The sequence below is a fragment of the Ylistrum balloti genome, unplaced genomic scaffold, assembly GCF_031769215.1.
Source record: "Ylistrum balloti isolate Yb309-2 unplaced genomic scaffold, AGI_CSIRO_Ybal_v1 Utg369938, whole genome shotgun sequence".
NCBI classification, from domain to species: Eukaryota; Metazoa; Mollusca; class Bivalvia; order Pectinida; family Pectinidae; genus Ylistrum; species Ylistrum balloti.
Genome location: NW_026782047.1, coordinates 1611899 through 1630877, shown reverse-complemented (window position 1 = coordinate 1630877; position 18979 = coordinate 1611899). Strand labels below are relative to the sequence as shown.

The window sequence follows — 18979 nt, the reverse complement described above, 5'->3', positions numbered from 1 at the left end:
ATATCAAATGACCCTTTATATTTTTTCTTTTTGTTTCATCGGAGTTGATATGAATGATTGAGAATGAGAACAGACATATGAATTATATTGCCGATCACTATATCTTTATAATAAAACTGAAAACAAACACGTATTTATGCAAATACTTATGCCATTTGTTTAACTGATTAAAAGCTTTGAAGATCGCGTTTTAATACAATTTGTACGTTGAGGCTCTTCAACAGTGACAGAACCATGGGTATATCGATATATTTTTATTTCTAAATACTGTTATACTACATTTGTATATACATCTGACATATTTGTATCTTAATTACGACGTAACCACTTAACCTACATACAGAGACATGGAATACCAGGTATTAATTTCTTCTTGATTTTAATGATATTGCGGTTAATTTGGGAAATTGATTAATTATACCTGTGCACTACTAATATGATTTATCAGACGTTTATTTCAACACAAAAATATTCATTACATGATGCAATATGGAAATTAATCAGGTTTTACACAATCATCCAAGTGTACGCTTTTAATGAGTCTTTATTATGAGGTAATCTTATGAACAAAAATACAACTCATAACCTGACCACACATGCTGTGTAATGTTGACTAAAACATTATCTATCTATATTAATAAACGTCTGTTTCCATGGCAACAAGTAAAGATAACCACGATTAGAAATGACAGACTTAAACTGTAATTAAGATATTAGTAAAAGTTAAAACTAATTATAAAACCATTGATCAGATGTCCTTCTTGAAGGTGCTACGATAATACACTGGCTCAAGGAGGAGAATAGTATACTTTATACGTGTCACTGATGTTATTACATATGATCGACTGTAAATTTAGAGGTGTTGATAGATACCTGTATTAGTAGTATATGTAAATACTCCATCAAACATTTCTATTGGGTATTCATAATAAACGATAAAACAGTATTCCTACAGATGTGTCAGATTACGATGTTAATTTACCCCAAAACCAACAGAAATTCTATCTGTATGGCGTGTTACTTTGGATATCTATACAATTTAGAGGATGGAAATTATATTAATTGAAATTAAGAATTTTATCGGTCCAACAGTATATGAAAACGATAATTTGGCTTTTGCAAGAAAAATATGTAGTGTCGTGTAAAACATACCGAGCTCGATATTGCGTAACCCAGGATGTGTAGACCCTTTTTAAATTACTTGTCAGGTTAAAGATTTTAGGGGTCATTATATAATGAGACCTTTACAGAAAACGGGACAAATTCCAATGTCACTTCTTAGGTAACCATGTTACTATTCCAATTAGAGTCAAATAATGAATTGCGCTGCATCATACAGTGGTTTCGTCAGTGATGTGAAGATTCCAAATTTTGAAGCCTAAGAGGCGACTGACAAGAATAAAATAGAACAGATTAAAAAAAAAGTCTAAATCTAGACATGGAAGTCCTTAATAATTGGATAAATTTCGCAATTTTCATATATCAGACAATTCTAGAACAGCGTCACGTACATATGTACATTCTGAACCGTGCTACCATTCAAATGAACTAAAACGTGAAGTGCAGGGTAGATTATATGACGCTGCGAATGTTAATTTATATGCTCAGACACCTCTTTCTGTGCCACTGTTAGTGAGCATGAATATTAACGTAGATTTGTCATTTAATTTAAATATTAACAAAAGTTAACTCTTAATATAAAGCGACCGATCAGATGTCTTTCTTCATTTCGTTACGAATGCACACTATGGAAGGAAGTGTAGTCTAGTCTTCGTGTGTCATTGACGTAACTTTTTCAGAGACACCGATAAAAGTACTCTCATACATTCTACTAAATTTAGGAGGAATCGATGAGAAAGAAAAGACAATTATAGTAGCATATTCTTCTAATAAATCTGAAACCTCTGACCAGTAACTGAAGAACAAGGTGGGATATATTGTAACTGTGGTTGACGAAGCCAGGCGTTAAAACCAGGTCAGTATAACTAGTAGCTTATATACATGATAATGTTGCGTTTCTTATCTTCTATTACTGCAATTGATACATCATGCGTTCACATCGGTCAAACAGATGACCACGCTGACGGTACAGATGACATCCTTTAGTTAATTGCAAATCAGATCACTACGATACAGTGACCAGAAGATCTTCTTCTTTTGTACACAGTAATTTTGTTTGTTTACAGTAATTTGTTTTTTTTTTCTGTATTACAGTTGATATTTCAAAAATTCTTGTCACAGTATGTCTGTTGAACTTAATGATTATACCATCGTCGATGTTGATCAAAAGGAAAAGGAATCTAATCCAGACAATAAGGGCACGGTGAGTAGTAATACCATGCCGAGGGTCATACTGATTCCCTCTTCCTGATATATTAAATCTCAAAAAAAAAAAAAAAAAATTATAAAATGTTAAAGACGCCAATATACAGATGGATGTGATAGGGAAGTATTCCTGGATGTTTACTGTCATAGTAAACAAACAACTGTGCTGAGCATTCTCTTTCTACTAATAATCTGTACGGTTACCAATTTGAAGTCGTTTCACCCAGAGTTAACTGCGAAATGAAGAGCGAAGAGAAAACATACAACGGCTACTAAATTAACAGGCAACATTTCTGAAAATGTATTTGATTTTACTCTTTACTGCTTAAAAATGTGTTAACATGAATATAACTATATTAGGATATTCAATAATGTCTGCACATTTTTTCTTATGGAAGGCCTGCACCCAGAATGGAGTTACGATCATAATTAAAAAATCCGAGCCTGGAAACGCTGATGACGTCATGAAGTTTGATGAAGATCCGCTGGAAGAGCGCTGCACTTTATTAGTTGATAAAATACAGAAGAAAGTCCAGGAAACTATGAGATTACATTGGATCCAAATAAAACGATGTGCAACCGCCGTATCTATTTGCCTGTATTTCGCCTACTTTACTTATTGTATGTACTTCCGGTTTGGTGACGAGGGATCCGTTCGGCTGCTAGTATGTACATTGTTTGGAGTTCTAATTGCGTTGGCTATGGCGATAGTAGGAATGACGAAGACACAGTGGATTATAGTATGGGAGGGGAACATACAGCCATTTGTCGACTCTAAGACAGGCAAACGTACTGTTACCATCACATCGCTGTAAGTAATGCATGAACTAATGACTGAATTTATGTATTTTAAATTTTAGCAAGTGTTAAATTTCGCGAAAGGTAAGTGACCGTCTTTGTCTCTAATACATTACGTCGCTGAAACCATACTAAAAAAGATAGTTTGTAAGCACAACAATAGTAAAAATATTTTTCGAAAGATTTGAATTCGCGAATGAAGGCGAAATGTAATACTCCGCGAAAATTGGTGATTACAAGATATTGAACTTAAGGCTACTAAATAGTGCAACGCGATAATTTTCTAAACAAATACCCCTACATGAATATCAAGGTTAAATGTTTATAAAGAGGATAATTAGCATCTTAACATACAATGTCAAGTCATTCCGATGGTCTGAACAGATACAAATTATATTAGTTGGTAACTTCTTTTTATCGAAAAGCATTATTTGCACAGAAAGTAACACACAATATTACCACAAACGCCTTATCATATGGGTGTAGCTGGTATAGCGTTTTCTTGTTGATACATATGGTCCTTGGTTTCGCACGTTGTTGTAATTTGCGCTATGTCATGATAAATTGTCACCCTGTTTTTTCCAGATTGCTGAAAGTAATCGTGTTTTTCGTCATCGTTGTTTTCATCATCGTTGACGTAGTCGTTGATCATCCTGAAAATCTCATCGCTGTTTCCGGTCAGGCCATCTATGTCATCATCTTCTATATATTCTCTATAAGTCCAGGCAAGGTGAGAAATATCCAAATCATTCAACTTTTTATTCTTGGAGTATTCTGCATAATGTGAATGTAGTTTATAGTGAGAATTTGAGCAAATGCGATGGTAATGACAACTAATCATATCTAAAAAAATCGTAATCACATCAATCGATATATAGGTTTATTTATATATTATATATATATATATTTGTATGTGTGTGTGTCAACACAAAATTGGCAGTGCAAACAAACATCGTCTCTGAAGACAGCATCTATAGTTGAATACCAAATCCGAACAAAAACTGGAAGAGTACCTTGTGTAGTGACCCATACCCTTATCGAAATCCATCATTGCCAGTGAACTTCTAGAAACACTGGCAAATCCTACTTTTGTCCTGTAAACTTCAGAACATTTTCCCGCAACCCTCAATACTAGCATATCGCTGACCGAGACAAAGACAAAAGTCAAGACCAACAATCACCGATGTTCCATCAAACAGAAACGCCCGGACTTGTATGTAGCAAGACATTTTCAACATGCCAAGCCACACATGGCATGACACGTAGGCTGTATCCATTGACCACTGCAGATGTTGGTGTGAACAGCAACGCCTAAGTCAGGAAAGACACTGGATCAACCGACTCCAAACCTACTACCCACAAGGCATGAATGAGAGGTGATTTTGCTTTTTCAAACGCGTCCGGTAATACATACTACGCAATCGGTAGTCATTTAGTTCTAAAGTCTCTGCTGTCGTTCCCATTTAAAATTGGCGTTCCAGAAGTTGAAAATCTAATCGTCTGGGGCGTTTATTTCATGTGAAAGAGTTTACGAATCTGGGGCCTATTAGACCGTATTCCAAGATATAATATTCGATGCTTTGTGCATGAAACGGGCGATTTTTATTACAAATACTTTTAATTGTAACTTTACATTCATTCGTTTTTTTCAATGATTTTTCTTGATTTTTAAACAATTCCTTTTTTAAAGTGGGCCGAGGTATAACGGTAAACTCCTTTCCTCTGCGAACATATATACACTCAGTAGCTACAGTGCACAGCGTACCGAGATTTATATACAACGTGTTATATTTGTATCACCATCTTTTAAACCATAAATTAAGTTTTTTTATCCCTTATAAAGGGCCGTAGGCGTCATCTGCCGAAGGGATTATCGAGACCTAATTTTGCAGCACCGCTCTCGATTTTAGTGTATAACTTTGTATTTGTTTTATGTTCTATGTATGTGATGTAATTGATGTAATGTTTGTGTCTAGATAAAGGGGCAGATTACACCGCAAAGTTAACAATTCATCTGTCCGTACTGTCGTTATTACTTCATTGATCATATACTTATACTAATGTATACAGCGTTTTTATCAAAACTAAAGGTAAAACGGTGTATCATATAATTAATTTGTCTCAAATATTTCATCAGTTATTTTTATGATACTTTCCTCCATCTTCGGAATGAGAATTAACTTATTTACTTAGATACGTATACAAGAAACATAGCATCTCTGCTTATTAGCGTTTTTATATAAAAACAGGTGAAGTGGCACACCGTATTCTGGGGATTTGCCCTACAATACATCTTCGCACTCATCATCCTTCGTCAAGAATGGGGCTTCGATACCTTATGGTACTTAGGGGACCGCGTGAGGGAGTTCCTTCAACATTCAGACGCAGGCGCAATCTTCATGTTCTCCGAGCCGTTAGTCAACAAGCATACTATCGCCTTCACGGTATTTAATGATCTTTTCATTAGTCTTTAACCAAACCCAAACGTGGTTTATCAATTAAAACGTTTTTGAATATCAAATGAATCCATGAACCTGTTCAGCAAAATTATGGCATGACTAATGAGGACCGTAGCGTCAAAGCCTTTGTGTTTATTACTGAGGGTAATACCATGTAAAATCCACAAAAAAAAGATTGACGAAAATTCCAGATCAGACAAAAACGAAAGAAATCTAATTTAATTTAATTTGTTACTATCAATTGATGACGAAAATTAGCATAATGTACTGTATAGTATTAAAGTCAGTGGAGTAGTACCTTAATCTAATACGTTGTAGTTTAATTGCACTAACGGTCTGTGCAATTAGGTGTTACAATATAACCTTACATATGGCACCAAGCAAACTCTGTGGTTATATTACATCCATTTTAAATTCTGTCTCGATTCTAAAGCTATGCACGATATTACATGATTGAACCACTTCTTGTGTTCCCATATGTAGATCTTCTCCATTGTGGTGCAACGGCGGCTGGCAAGGTCATTACAAATTGTTACCATCCCCATGTCATTTAGTGTAATCTTAACTACATGGCGTTTCATTAATTTTGAAGGCCTTTCTGCTTTCTTCTGTTCTCCTTTGTACATAGTACAATATTGTAATATACGACCGCGATATCATTTATGTTATATATAAAAACATGCACTTTCATTAAAAATAAATCCTTATCATTATTTCACCATTTCTTAATTAGAGTTAATCTAAATATACGGAAACCAGATATGCGTCACTGAGAAGTTGTTTAATATACGCGCTTAAGAACGTCTCGAATCATGACCTAAAGTACATTTTGTTTAAGCAATACATGAACGCATACAAGCGTTTGCACTAAGATGATTTTTTTCCTTACACTGCAGGTGTTTCCTGTTGTCATCTTCTTCAGCACTGTCATTTACATCCTCTACTACCTGGGAGTTATGCAGATTATCGTACGAGTACTTGGTCACGCCATTGCTTTAAGCATGGGAACAACTTCAGCGGAATCTTTCAACGCCGCAGCAAACATATTCGTCGGCATGGTAATGATATAAAAATCACTAATTCTTTTCCTGGGTCATAACATCTGTTGGGTCTACTGCAGAAGAGAAATGATATCAGGAGACAGAGCCGTATAACAAAATAAATAACAAAAAACGTGTATTTATAACGATGTTTCTTATATTGGTTGGTCAAATGGCGCAGTGGTAACTCACTCATCTTTTACCTAGACGTCCGGGACTCGATTCCCCGAACAGAACGTAAGTAGGTACACGTGTGGGGACACCTGCCCGACCACGTGGGTTTTCCCTTGGTGCCAAGGTTTCCGCACAAAGAAAGACCTTGCACACTTCCATCTAGGGCTAGAAGAGTGATTTATATTTAAAATAGTGTCTTTTTCGCATTTATTGTAAATATTTAATTATATATATACATGTATCTATATTCATTAAATTATAATGTTTGCATCGAAGTTGTATGTAAACAATTTCTCACAGACTTCATAACTTATTTTTTGTACGGAATTATCATTCTGTACAATTCAGATGTCTTGGTGCACGCATACTGACAGATTATTCATGTTTGTGTCGTCGTGTTTGTAAGAGCGTCCATTATTATTGAAGATAGAAGCAATTCTGATGATCGGTCCATCCATCAGCGATATGACTTGTTCAGAGCTGCATGCCGTGATGACAGCAGGGTTCGCCACTATTGCTGGGAATGTAATGGGAGTTTATATCAGTTTTGGTGTATGTATCACTGTGGAACAGATAATATTTCCGTATTCATTTTTCCTTTATTTATTTTCATTGATACCACTGAATTAAAACGCGTATTCATATTATAAACATCCGTTAACTCAAACATGAATAATGATACGTAATTATTGACTTCAATAAAAAAGAACAAGTAGTAGATGAAATAACCTGTACTATTCGACTTCTTTTCCAACAGATTCCAGCTAACCATCTGATAGCCGCATCTATCATGTCGGCTCCAGCCGCCCTAGCCGTCTCCAAACTTACCTACCCCGAGATAGAGGTGCACAAATCCAGCAGTGGGGACCTTATCAAGATGGAGAAATCGTGAGTTTTAGCAGTTAGCGATAGTTCTTAGAACATACAATGCCGTGATGTATGCCACCAGCATTCAGGAACACATACTACAATGACAGCATGTCAGTTATTGGTATGAGATTTTTTGATGACGTATGAACACTATTGCAACATATCATTGAAGAACATATAGTTTTGTGGTTTTTGCAACATTGATTTCACAAGAGCAAGCGCAAACATGTGAGATTAGAATAACTGGTGGTCATAGAAAAATGTTAAGAATACGTTAACCTCTGGATTCTTTATTATTCTAACGAAGAATCGGAAAATTAATTATGACTTTCACACAAAGATAAAATGTCTCCACTCTTTTAGCGGATTTGTTATATTTCTATACGAGAATGTATCAGAAAAAAAAACAAATTAAACAGGCCTGTGAAAATGTGAAAATACAGAATAGTAGTTTTCAGTTTGTATTTTAAGAGGGATAAACTTTTATCAATTTTTATTTGTTTTGATATCCCCACATGCAATAGGTACTGCTTACCAAAAGTATGTTTAGATCTTATTTTTGCATATTCACAAATTGGAAGTTTTCTCAAAAAATTCTTAATTACGTAAATTTGCAAAATGATGCTATATATTTTGACTTTAACTATTTAAATGTTTGTTATTTTTTTGTTAAGTTAGTCTTAAAATGACCTATCATTTTCACTTATCGTATATTGGAAATATCTTACAACGTATCGCTATTCTGTCGATAGGGTAGCTTTGTCCTAGAGATCATATTAAAATACCCAATAGGAAAAGATAAAATGCATATGAGATCCTTGAATAGATCATAGGAATTTTGCTTTTAGTGAAATTTATTTTACATTTTCACAAACTCACTTTTGGAGAATGCCTTAACCTGTAAATACCGTTTAACAGGAAAGAGAGAAACATCGTAGAGGCAGCAGCAGCTGGTGCCACAGCGTCCATCAAGATGGTCTCGGCCATGGCCGTTAATATCATCGCCTTTCTATCCTTACTCAGTTTCGTCAACGCAACTCTCATCTGGTGTGGAGAAAGAGCAGGAATGGAGGGCTTTTCTCTCGAGGTGAGTATATTGGGAAAATGAATACATAGCAACATTGAATCGGGGATTTACAAGAAGACTTCCTAATTGTTTGAAACGATGCTCTGGAAGGGGGTTCTAACCAATTATATCTGTGCAAAACATGACTTCTTAAGGAGGTATGGATAACCTCTTTGACCGGAACTAGGGCATAAGATTTATTGGAAATTTCAACGTAATTTCATAGACCTTTGCTTTGGATATACATTGTTACCAATTGTTGTATTTTATGACAAAAACGACGATCTATGGTAGCAATATCCCTACATCCCCAACCTATGTTGATAATATGCTGTAGTTGATTCGATATTCAAGGGTCTGTCCCAATTATCACGATTTTCGTGCATGAAGTCGTCAACTGACGGGCAAACTCGTAACACAGGATTTCAAAAAATGCAAGTTTTGGTCGTCATATTGATCACATTGTGAAAAATTCTTTTTCTTTATGTGGTATGAAGCTGGGCATGTTTGATACTCGTTAGTTTGCCTGTTGGTTCCGTAGCTGTATACCTTGTTCTCACTTGAGAGCATGACATAACTTATTTGGTTTGACATCGTTCACATATCGGGTGTCGTAGATGAAGCAGCAGACGCTTTATTACCACACATTGTACCTCACAAATATGTTACTCCAGACTTCATGGATCACTTTCCTTGCTCTTTGGGACCAAAAAAAATTAATATCTAGATTTGATTACTCATTTTTAAAACATGGTGTATGAGTGAAAATTGCAAGTTGCAAAGGACAGCAATCCTCTCTTTCTAATAGCGAAAAATAATTTAAATACTCTTTCAAAGAAAGAGCTTATGCGCGGAGGTGAAAAAGTTTACTTGACTGTTTGGAAAAGTGACTGGAAAAATGGGTTTAATTTTTGAAAAATACAAAAAACAAAAACAAGAACAAAACAAAAACAAAAACAAAAAAATCAACCGATTGTAAAAAGCAAATTTGGTTTGGTAAATACAAAGAACATGGTAATGCTAGTAGTGTGTGTTTGAAAGAAGTGATCTCACTCTGGAGGGAGTTCAGAAGAATAATACAAAAACTATTCTTCCCTAGAATTAGGAAGAGATGAATCCAAGAAGAAATTCAACTACACAGCTGCTTCGTTAGTAAAAATTTTCCTTGTGAAAACTGCTTCCATATGTATAAGAAAGGGTGCATTTGGATGTAAGATATAAATTTACAGTTTTTGCAACAAGATTGGTTTTAAGTTATTGTGTTATGACTATGGTGAAAATGTCTTTCTTCTCCTGCTTACAGCCCCGTTAAAAGTGTTTGAATTTGTCTTCTTGTTAACCGTCGTCATTTGTTTAAGAATTGATAACCGGACTGTGCTACAAAATAACTCCAGCTGACTTGTAAAGAAACTGCCTTTGGTTTAAATACCAACCTACATGCGTTACTTTCTCTAGGAAATTTATCTTAGAGGTTTGTTGCGTGATATCGACATTTTTTTGTTTGTGTTGTAGTTTATTTGTTCCTACCTGTTCTTCCCGATCGCCTTCTTTATGGGAACAGATGTTTCCGACTGCCGTAAGGTGGCAGAGCTGATTGGTATCAAAACATTTACTAACGAGTTTATCGCCTACCAGAAACTGGCCGGTATTATTAGTAATGGTAACTCTCTGGCTAACTATACCGCCTTCTACAACGACACGGCGCATTGGTACTGGGACAACGGCAACGTCATGCTCAACAACACTGGCCAGGAGTTGGTGGGAGGGATCATCTCGGTAGGTGTTTTATAAAAGACATGGGTCATCTTGGAAGGTTTTATTTATCTGGGGACAAAAGTAATCTCGGTAGGTACTGAATTACGTATTCAGGGAAAGGGGTCACTTCGACAGGTATTACATGTCCTGGGATAGGGTCATCTCGGTAGGTATAATACATCAATCCGTAATATTAGTCAACCATTTTTTACCAAACCGCACAAAATGTGCCATTCTATCGCACAGTTGTGTGCACGATACTGTTTTGTGTGTGTGCGCGCGCATGATGAATATACGATGTGAAGGATATATGTTTAAGGATATAACCAAAAGCGTTCATATTTCGGAACACCTTTTTTCCGATTGATAGCGTCCATTGAATAGATGTTCCTATAACATGCGTCAAATTGATTATTTATATGGTGAAGTTGTAATAATTGAAGTGACACACTTATCTTTTATTTACTGTGTTTAGACTTTCAATTCTATTGATAGCTTCCGTATCTTCAATCAGCTATAGATCGATTTTATTCTGTAGGACAAGTCAGAGGTTATCGCCACCTACGCCTTGTGTGGCTTTTCCAACTTTGGCTCCATCAGTATACTTCTAGGATCTATGGGCGCGTTGGCGCCAACTCGAAAAAGAGATCTCGCCCGGATGGTAGTTCGTGCCACGGTTTCAGGTGCAGTGGTATGTTTCCTCAACGCTTGTGTCGCTGGTAAGTCTAAAGATGCATACCTCACAATTATAGCATTGCTGTTTCATTATTCCTCCCGTTGAAAGACGTTTGACTTGTAACATACTTTACCATAAACATTCAAAGTTAAGTCATCTACAAGTGACTTCCGTTCTATCCTACCTTTCTCCATTAGTGCCTTCCGGCATTATGCCTTAATTTATTAGTTAGGTACGGTTTCCTGATGCCGTATAGTTCTAACATTAATCTAAAAACATCTATACATTCAACAAGCCATTTGTAAGGTACGGCTGAGCATGATCAATTAAGTATCATCTCTTTATACACTGAAGCAATAATACGTGATGATTTCAGTTACCCTATTGTAAAGTTTCCATTTCTGGATAGCAGTAACCCAACTTATGGTGCTTATAGCAAACAGGTCGCATTTGGTTCGATATCAAAGGGACTGTTCCCATTATTTGATGCTTGTTAGTTTGCCTGTTGGTTTCGTTAAATTTGGCCTTGTTCTCATTTTAAATCGCGACATTATTAGCATGAATTGTTTAACATGGCGGGTGTCGTCGATGAAGCATAAGACGTTTACTCTTTCGGAACACAAGGTATTATTCTCCAACTTCTCTTCCAGGAGTGTGCGTGTAAAGCTTTCTTTTGTTCATGTTTTGTTCTTGTTTTATTGTCTTTTTTATGATTAGTATAATAATTATGATGTACATTCTGAACAGAGATCCAACTTCTCCCTTGTGAACAACTTGATTTACATATGAAGTCCCTGATATCCTATCTGAATGGCCTTCACCTGGCGCACTCGTTGGGTGATTTTAGTTTGCCCCAATCTATCAAATTATTTTCACATTTGAAATGGGTTGTAAGCACAGTTGTATTTTCGATGTTTATTTCTCTCTGAACTAGTGATGTTTTGTTGTTATCAATGAACTTCGTTTTTTTTTTTTTGTTCCTTGAAGTGTGATCCGAACTGTCAACGTAGCATGCCTATATATAATAAATCACAATTTTTACATCAACTCATATACACACAATAGTTCATGTCTCGCTTTGAGGAATTATTACGTAGCTGTACTATCCAAACAGAACAATTGTAACAAACAACGCCACAAGTTTGTAAAAATGTAATCTCATAATTTTTTGTATCCAATATTGTAAAATGATCTATTAAGAATGAAGAAAACACGTGTTACCATTATTATGTAATTAGATATGCTAGAAAAATACCTTGAATGTTCTGAAAAGTCTTCTCGACAAAAAAAAAGACAGCGAACATGAATGTATTTAGTTTAGAACTACCGTTTGGATTCTTAATTACATATATACGGTACTTGTAAAATTGTCTTTTCTCTAAAGCTATCTTAAAAAACCATTTGTCTGGCCCCTAATATGTGTGTAGCTACTGAGATATATACCTTGTACAAATTGGTGTCTGACCTACATCAAGTCGTTAGATGTCTGGGATTTCATCAGGTACTTGGCACCTTCGTACGGCCTTTAGCAGCCATCTACGCCCTGCCTCGCCTAGTGGTCAATCGTTAGAAGCATGATGAAAAATAGACATCTATGTTATTACTGTATTATCAGCATAAAAATGTCCATTTCATAACGTAATTAATGTTGACGTACATTTCAAGATAAGATAATTAGTGAGGTGTGTTATACAACCACTCGAGTGTAACTCTCTATACACAAGTCTGAAAACTTGGGCTTCTTATTTTTAGATGTGATGGCTTAATATATGTGTTTAATATTTATCAAGGAAAGTGACGTTACCTCCAAATGACATTGATCACATCTGTATATGTAAATAACACTTTTCCAGAGTACGCCCTTGACAGCTGAAATCAGCTTTTCAGTACCTTTAAGAATATAACCCACGTCCCTTCTATAGTAACCAGTGTATTGTGTATGTGGTAATCTTGATGTTTTCAGTGATTTTCTTGGTCTAAGTCGTGTCCTCTTCACATGTATTGCAGGACTCCTCTATACAGATTACTGAACGATGACCTTGGAGAACAACGGACCCAGAACGCCTGTTCACGAAGACATGAATATAAAACGGTGTACGTTGAAACTATATGAATCATCGCAAAGAAAAAAAAATAAAAACAGCTGATATGTAGAAAAAGAGAGCGTTAAGCGTTTGCCTTCGTGACCTCAGTTGAAGGCCCGAGGTTTGTAGCTCAAGGTTGAACCCCTGGGCAAGATAACATGCGTCGGGCCTCCCGTATGTTGTTCAAACCAACAGAACAGACCTAGTTAGGACATTGATTGATAATTTGATGTCTATATTCGAAGGGAGGGCGTTTATGTTTTGATTTGGTAGATTTGTATACACCGCTATCCAGGTTATGTCAAACTTGTGTAGAAATAATTATTTTACATAGCCTGGATAACGGTGCTAACAGATCTACCAAACTCAATGTGACTTCCAAAATTAACCTCATGCATTTATTGTGTGAGATTTTATAGGATTTTCTGGGGGAAAAAAAAAGAAAAATAAATCATCTCTGTTCGTTTCGAAAATTACCATCCTTATTAGTTCTAGGTGATATTTAACGATCATGAATATGAAAATAGAATAGTACATTGTATAACCATCACGCAATTCGGAAAGACCTTTTCTACTAATAGAACTAGAGATATTGTTTGTCTACAGGATCGACATATATCTGTATGATAGTCTGGATTTAAAATATCCGTTTATTCCACATTAACCTACAGATACTGAGTATTTAACCATCCAATCTGTCTATTGTACTTACACATATATATAGTATGCTTTCTGTGTATATAATAACAAACACAAAGCTTAAAAGTAACCTTCATATCCATTCCAAATTTAATGACATAACAAATCAATAAAAAAAGTACAAAAATGATGGGATCCGAAAAAAGTCGACATTACTGATGTAAATGCTTTTATGAAAGGCTTGAAATTGGGCGATCTATGTCCACACTTTATAAAATTACGAAATTCTAACTTAGTGTGTGGGAAAAGTACACAGCATTACATATCAATTAGGTCTCCATTTTCAGAAAATGATATTTTGGAGAAGTGTGAAGTGTATTTACCTATTCAGGCCGCTTTGATTGTTCACTGCTAGGAATGGTATCGACCGCATGTCATAACACGACTTTCCATTTACGACCAATGAAGTCATTGCAGCACTGATCTGTTTACTGGACGAGATAATTAAGATATCGAGACACTGCTTTGGGCGTTGGCCTTTTATTCACACATGGTTAGCGCAATCAATTGCAATTCCAAGGTCAACAGGTCTTTATAGGTCACTGGTGACCAGTCGACCAGCTAGTGTTTTACCTCTGCCGAGGTAGCCTGACCCTATCGCTAGAATCTGGATTGTTTAGAAATAAACCTACAATACGATTGCCTTTTACATACATTACAATCATATGGTATCAAAGGGAGATTACTCAAAAGATTTCAGCACCTTCTACATGATACAAAACAAAAAGTTTCAGCAAAAACCAGCAAGATAGATACGTACAATTTAAGGGTGTTAACATACGAGTACCCTACATCTCGGGCCTCGGTCCAATCTAATTGTGTAATGATAGATATGAGTGAATGTGTATCCTTGTTGTTTAGCTAAGTACGTCCTTGAATGCAGTAATTGATGATAATCCATATCAATAAGCTCAACATCTACAATGTAACTGACTATTCATATGATATTGCGCAAATAGGCTAAGAGTTTAATCAAAATCAAATATAATCAACTTTCGTTTCCGCTCAAATTATCAGATTTTCGAAATTTACGACGTCCATTTAATTTTTGGGCTTGTGCTCCACCACATCTCGTCGCCTCCTAGACTTCAAAATGTAGGCCCTTGGCGTCACTGACGAGTCCTAGAAGGACAAAACAGCTGTATGATGCAGCATCACTGAAGAGTCCTAGAGGAACGAAACAGCTGTTTGATGCAACATCACTGACGAGTCCTAGAGGAACGAAACAGCTGTTTGATGCAACATCACTGATGCGTCCAAGAGTCCGGCTGTATGATGTAGTTTGATTTATTGTTGGACTCCACTGTAACTCTAAATTTACATTAAACGGTGTCATTTACTTGTGTGACAAACTTGCATGAAAAAGAAGCATTCGCAACAATTTACCTACCTTATATAAGCACTTACTTGAATATGTTGATATTGTATAGGACAACTCCTGATTAAACATGAACCAGTCCAGTTAGAGTCTGCAACAATAATAACTGGATTGCAAAAATGTATAATTCAGAAATGTTATTCAAAGATGTTTTAAAACAAACTTTAAATAAAGGAAAAAACAACACATACATAGTAATTACGTAGACATAAATCATGTCTTTTTCTTACTTCAAATAAAATACTTTTCATTACAGTAGTAGTTGGTTCAAAAGATTTCTTTTTTTTAACAATGGATAAAGATAGCACATTTACAGAGTAATTATGTAGACAGATAGTCTTTATTTCCTCTTTACGTTTTCTTACATCAAATAAAAAACATTACATTGTTATAGCAGGCGGTTCATTTCTAGTGCTGGTACCAGGTCAGCAATATTAATCATCATAATAACCCACTCGCTCCACGCTCAAATTCCGAATTAAGTACAAAGATATATAACGTGTTATTGAATATCTAGCTTCATCAGTATATTACCTTGTAGATAGCGAAATGGACATTTTTGGAGGGGCCTGTATGTGTTCAGAAATAATTCTATCACACAAAATATTTACAAATATCCTGTTATACTTTTTGAATACATAAATACATTTCGTATTTACATATTCAATGTATTCATATATTTATTTTAAAAAAACCCACATTTTTATAAATCATCAAAATATTAAAGGTTCTGATATAGGAGTTGCCTCCCTTGCACTGCACTATGTGTACCTTTTGTTTGTATGGTTTTGATAGGTTATTGGAACAAATATAGCATGTTAATAAAATTGCTTGACATTGAAAATTGAAATAAGCAGTATGAACCTTATCACATTATTGTCACTCATCTCTGCTTATTAATGATGTGATCTTTTTGAACATGCGTAATCAAAGTTACATGTACCTCTCTCTCACGATTTCTTCCTATTTACATGACCACAACACGACACCGAAATTACAGAAATAATTTGATCTGTTACAAAGGAGCAGATGCTTAAGTTTATAACTGTACTAAAATCTTGATTTTGATATGATCTTTAATTATAATAGTTGAAGTAAATCAATGCTTGTTAAGATATGTGTTATTATAGCTTAAAGTTAAGATGTAAATATAAATAGTTGCAGTCAATTGTTTGAATTTTGCTTTGCTTACTGTGAGAAGCACATCAATTTTAACGTCTGACACGAATCATCAAAATTCGGTGACGTTTGAATCCACAGGAAATCGCATTCTAGGTAATACCAGAAGGACATCTCTATGACAAATGATAATGGGTTGCTACATCGAAAAATAACCCCGAAAATAACCAACGTATTTTTTCGTTCTTTTTTAATATCAAATTTTACAAGAGCGTATTTATCAGTCTGTAATGGTTACAGGCTGACGGATTTCAAAAGAAAACGGTATTAAGATGTCTTTATAATGATATTAATGCTGTTCTACAGCGGACAATCGGAAACTGTGCAGGGAAGTGGAATTTAGAGGATTCTATAGAAATCATCCCTTGCTTGCCACTGTGGATTTGGTTTTGCGATGATAGATGTAAAAATAAATTCCGGAGAAAATTGGCCACCGTTTGGCAATATGATCTTGTAAATTTGCCGATGATTTCAGTTGTAAAATGTGACTGCCATCATTCAATGTAATATGTATGGATCTGCATTTTCTCTGCGTACGAAACAACTTTAGCTACACAAAAGAGAAATACACACAGGTAATGAATGTTTCAGCATATAATATGGCGTTCACTTTGAAATTATGAGGATTACAGTAACTGTGTAGTGGGAAATTTGTTCAATCAATTCATTCTGGGCCTCACATTTACTATTTATTGTGTTCAGTGAAGAATAGTTTACCTTTATAAAAGAAAATTCATGTTTTTGTTGTTTTGCATGTTACCTTTAGCAGCCCAATGTTACAGTCCAACTACTGGAACTTATTGAACTGCTAAAGGTAACTGATTGAACTGGCGCAAGTAACATCTATGATTTTTTTTCCGTTCGTACGGACATTTTGATAATGGGTATTTTTGTTTTAAAGCCGATACAAGTCCAACTTAATATGAAGCTGGTAAGCTGAATACAGTACAAAATTTGTGAGATTGGGCAGAAAGATAACATTAGATATTACAGTACATACAGCATGAATATTAGCTCTTAGTCTACACAGTCCAGGTAACATACATATATATACAACCCAGTGTCAACAAACCAACGTAGTCCCAACGTTAAGTAGTGGGGATCGGAGTCAGGTAAACAAAACAGTGGGCTTGTGAAACACGAAAAATTGTAGTACCTTTGTCAGTGATTGAGTCCTATGTACATAATCTATATGCTTGAAACAAAACGAGATTTTTCATTTCATCTTGTTTTTGTGTTTGTTCAGTTGCGTGTTTTGCCAATCAAGTAATCTTACCGGAGACGAAATGTGTCCAATTTCTCTTAGAATCAATTCCACGTAGTCCTATGTCCAGACTACACGTTTCGTGTTTGGTCAATGTTCTCTCATATATGAACGTTTTAATCTTGATCATTTAGACGTTTGTAATATCACGGTAGCGCCGAGTCTTGACATTTGGTCGGAATGCTGCAAACGATCTTGCCAAAAGTCAAGGCGATTTTACTAATGGCTTCGATACCCAGGGACCCAGAAACAAACCACGTGACCTGTCACTCTCTCAACAGCTACTGGAGGAAGTGTCTTCAGCAGACAGAAACACATTACACCAAACAGCTTTACGCAGTTGGCAAACTTGTACATGTCTATAGCGAAGTGCTAAAGATGTTACGTCTCCATAGACTGTGAACACAATCTGAAATCTAGACACAAATACCAAGTCTCCTGGCTAATATGTGGCTTACAGAATAGGCTGGTGTAGTTATATTGTACGTTTTAATTCATACATTGTAGATATGGAACCTTGTCCCTACACCTCTATCATTCTTCGCCTTTATATTTCGTCACGAAAATACCCGTCACACATCCACTTCGCGGGAACTGCTGCATGCCATTAATTCACGGTCATTACAATACATATTGTTAACATAGCTCTCTCAAATGCTCTTTGCTTGGCATTGACTCTCCAGTACTTCTGTTCTTGGTGAACTTATAGACTTTATTTCACCACAATTGCATTAAAAACCTATCAACCTATATTAATCACTCTTGTTGGCCCGAATGGAAGCGTGCGATTGGTCTTACTGTGGGAGATAACCGGATTACCCAGGGAAAACCCACGTGGTCGGACAGGTGACCACATACCTTTTCACATCCATTTCGAGCAACGAACCCCGGACATAAAGGTGAAAGGCGAGTGCGTTATCACTGCGCCAGCCGACCACCCTGAATGACGGACCATTGATGGACTTTAACACGTAAATGGAGGTTGTATAAAAGTCACAAACTAATAGAAATCGGTTCAGTCACAACCTCTACGTGTCGCTCCACACCTCAAATTAGTCAATCCAATTATAACAACAAAACATAAACACACATTTCTTTCCTTCAAGAAATGATAGTGTTTTTCATGAAATTAGGTACACCACCCTTTATACACACATACATACCTCCCTTACACACACACACACACCCTTACACAAACATATACCCTCTACC

At 35.8% G+C, this 18979-nt stretch overlaps 1 protein-coding gene across 1 annotated transcript; it reads left to right on the top strand.

Moving 5' to 3' along the window:
• Positions 1-2242: 2242 nt before the first annotated feature.
• LOC132547226 (solute carrier family 28 member 3-like) lies at positions 2243-16901 on the top strand. Its single transcript, XM_060210991.1, has 11 exons — positions 2243-2323; positions 2724-3136; positions 3709-3853; positions 5373-5567; positions 6479-6640; positions 7223-7348; positions 7554-7684; positions 8585-8753; positions 10245-10508; positions 11026-11206; positions 16810-16901. Exons 1-11 carry the CDS (start codon positions 2243-2245, stop codon positions 16899-16901), a joined length of 1959 nt encoding a protein of 652 aa, XP_060066974.1.
• The last annotated feature ends 2078 nt before the right edge of the window (positions 16902-18979 follow it).

Excerpts from the sequence above, each read along its gene's own strand:
- LOC132547226 (XM_060210991.1), top strand. The coding sequence starts at position 2,243 with ATGTCTGTTGAACTTAATGATTATACCATCGTCGATGTTGATCAAAAG. Across the intron at positions 3,137-3,708 it reads ACTGTTACCATCACATCGCT|ATTGCTGAAAGTAATCGTGT; the intron begins GTAAGTAATGCA and ends TGTTTTTTCCAG. Across the intron at positions 10,509-11,025 it reads TGGTGGGAGGGATCATCTCG|GACAAGTCAGAGGTTATCGC; the intron begins GTAGGTGTTTTA and ends TTTATTCTGTAG.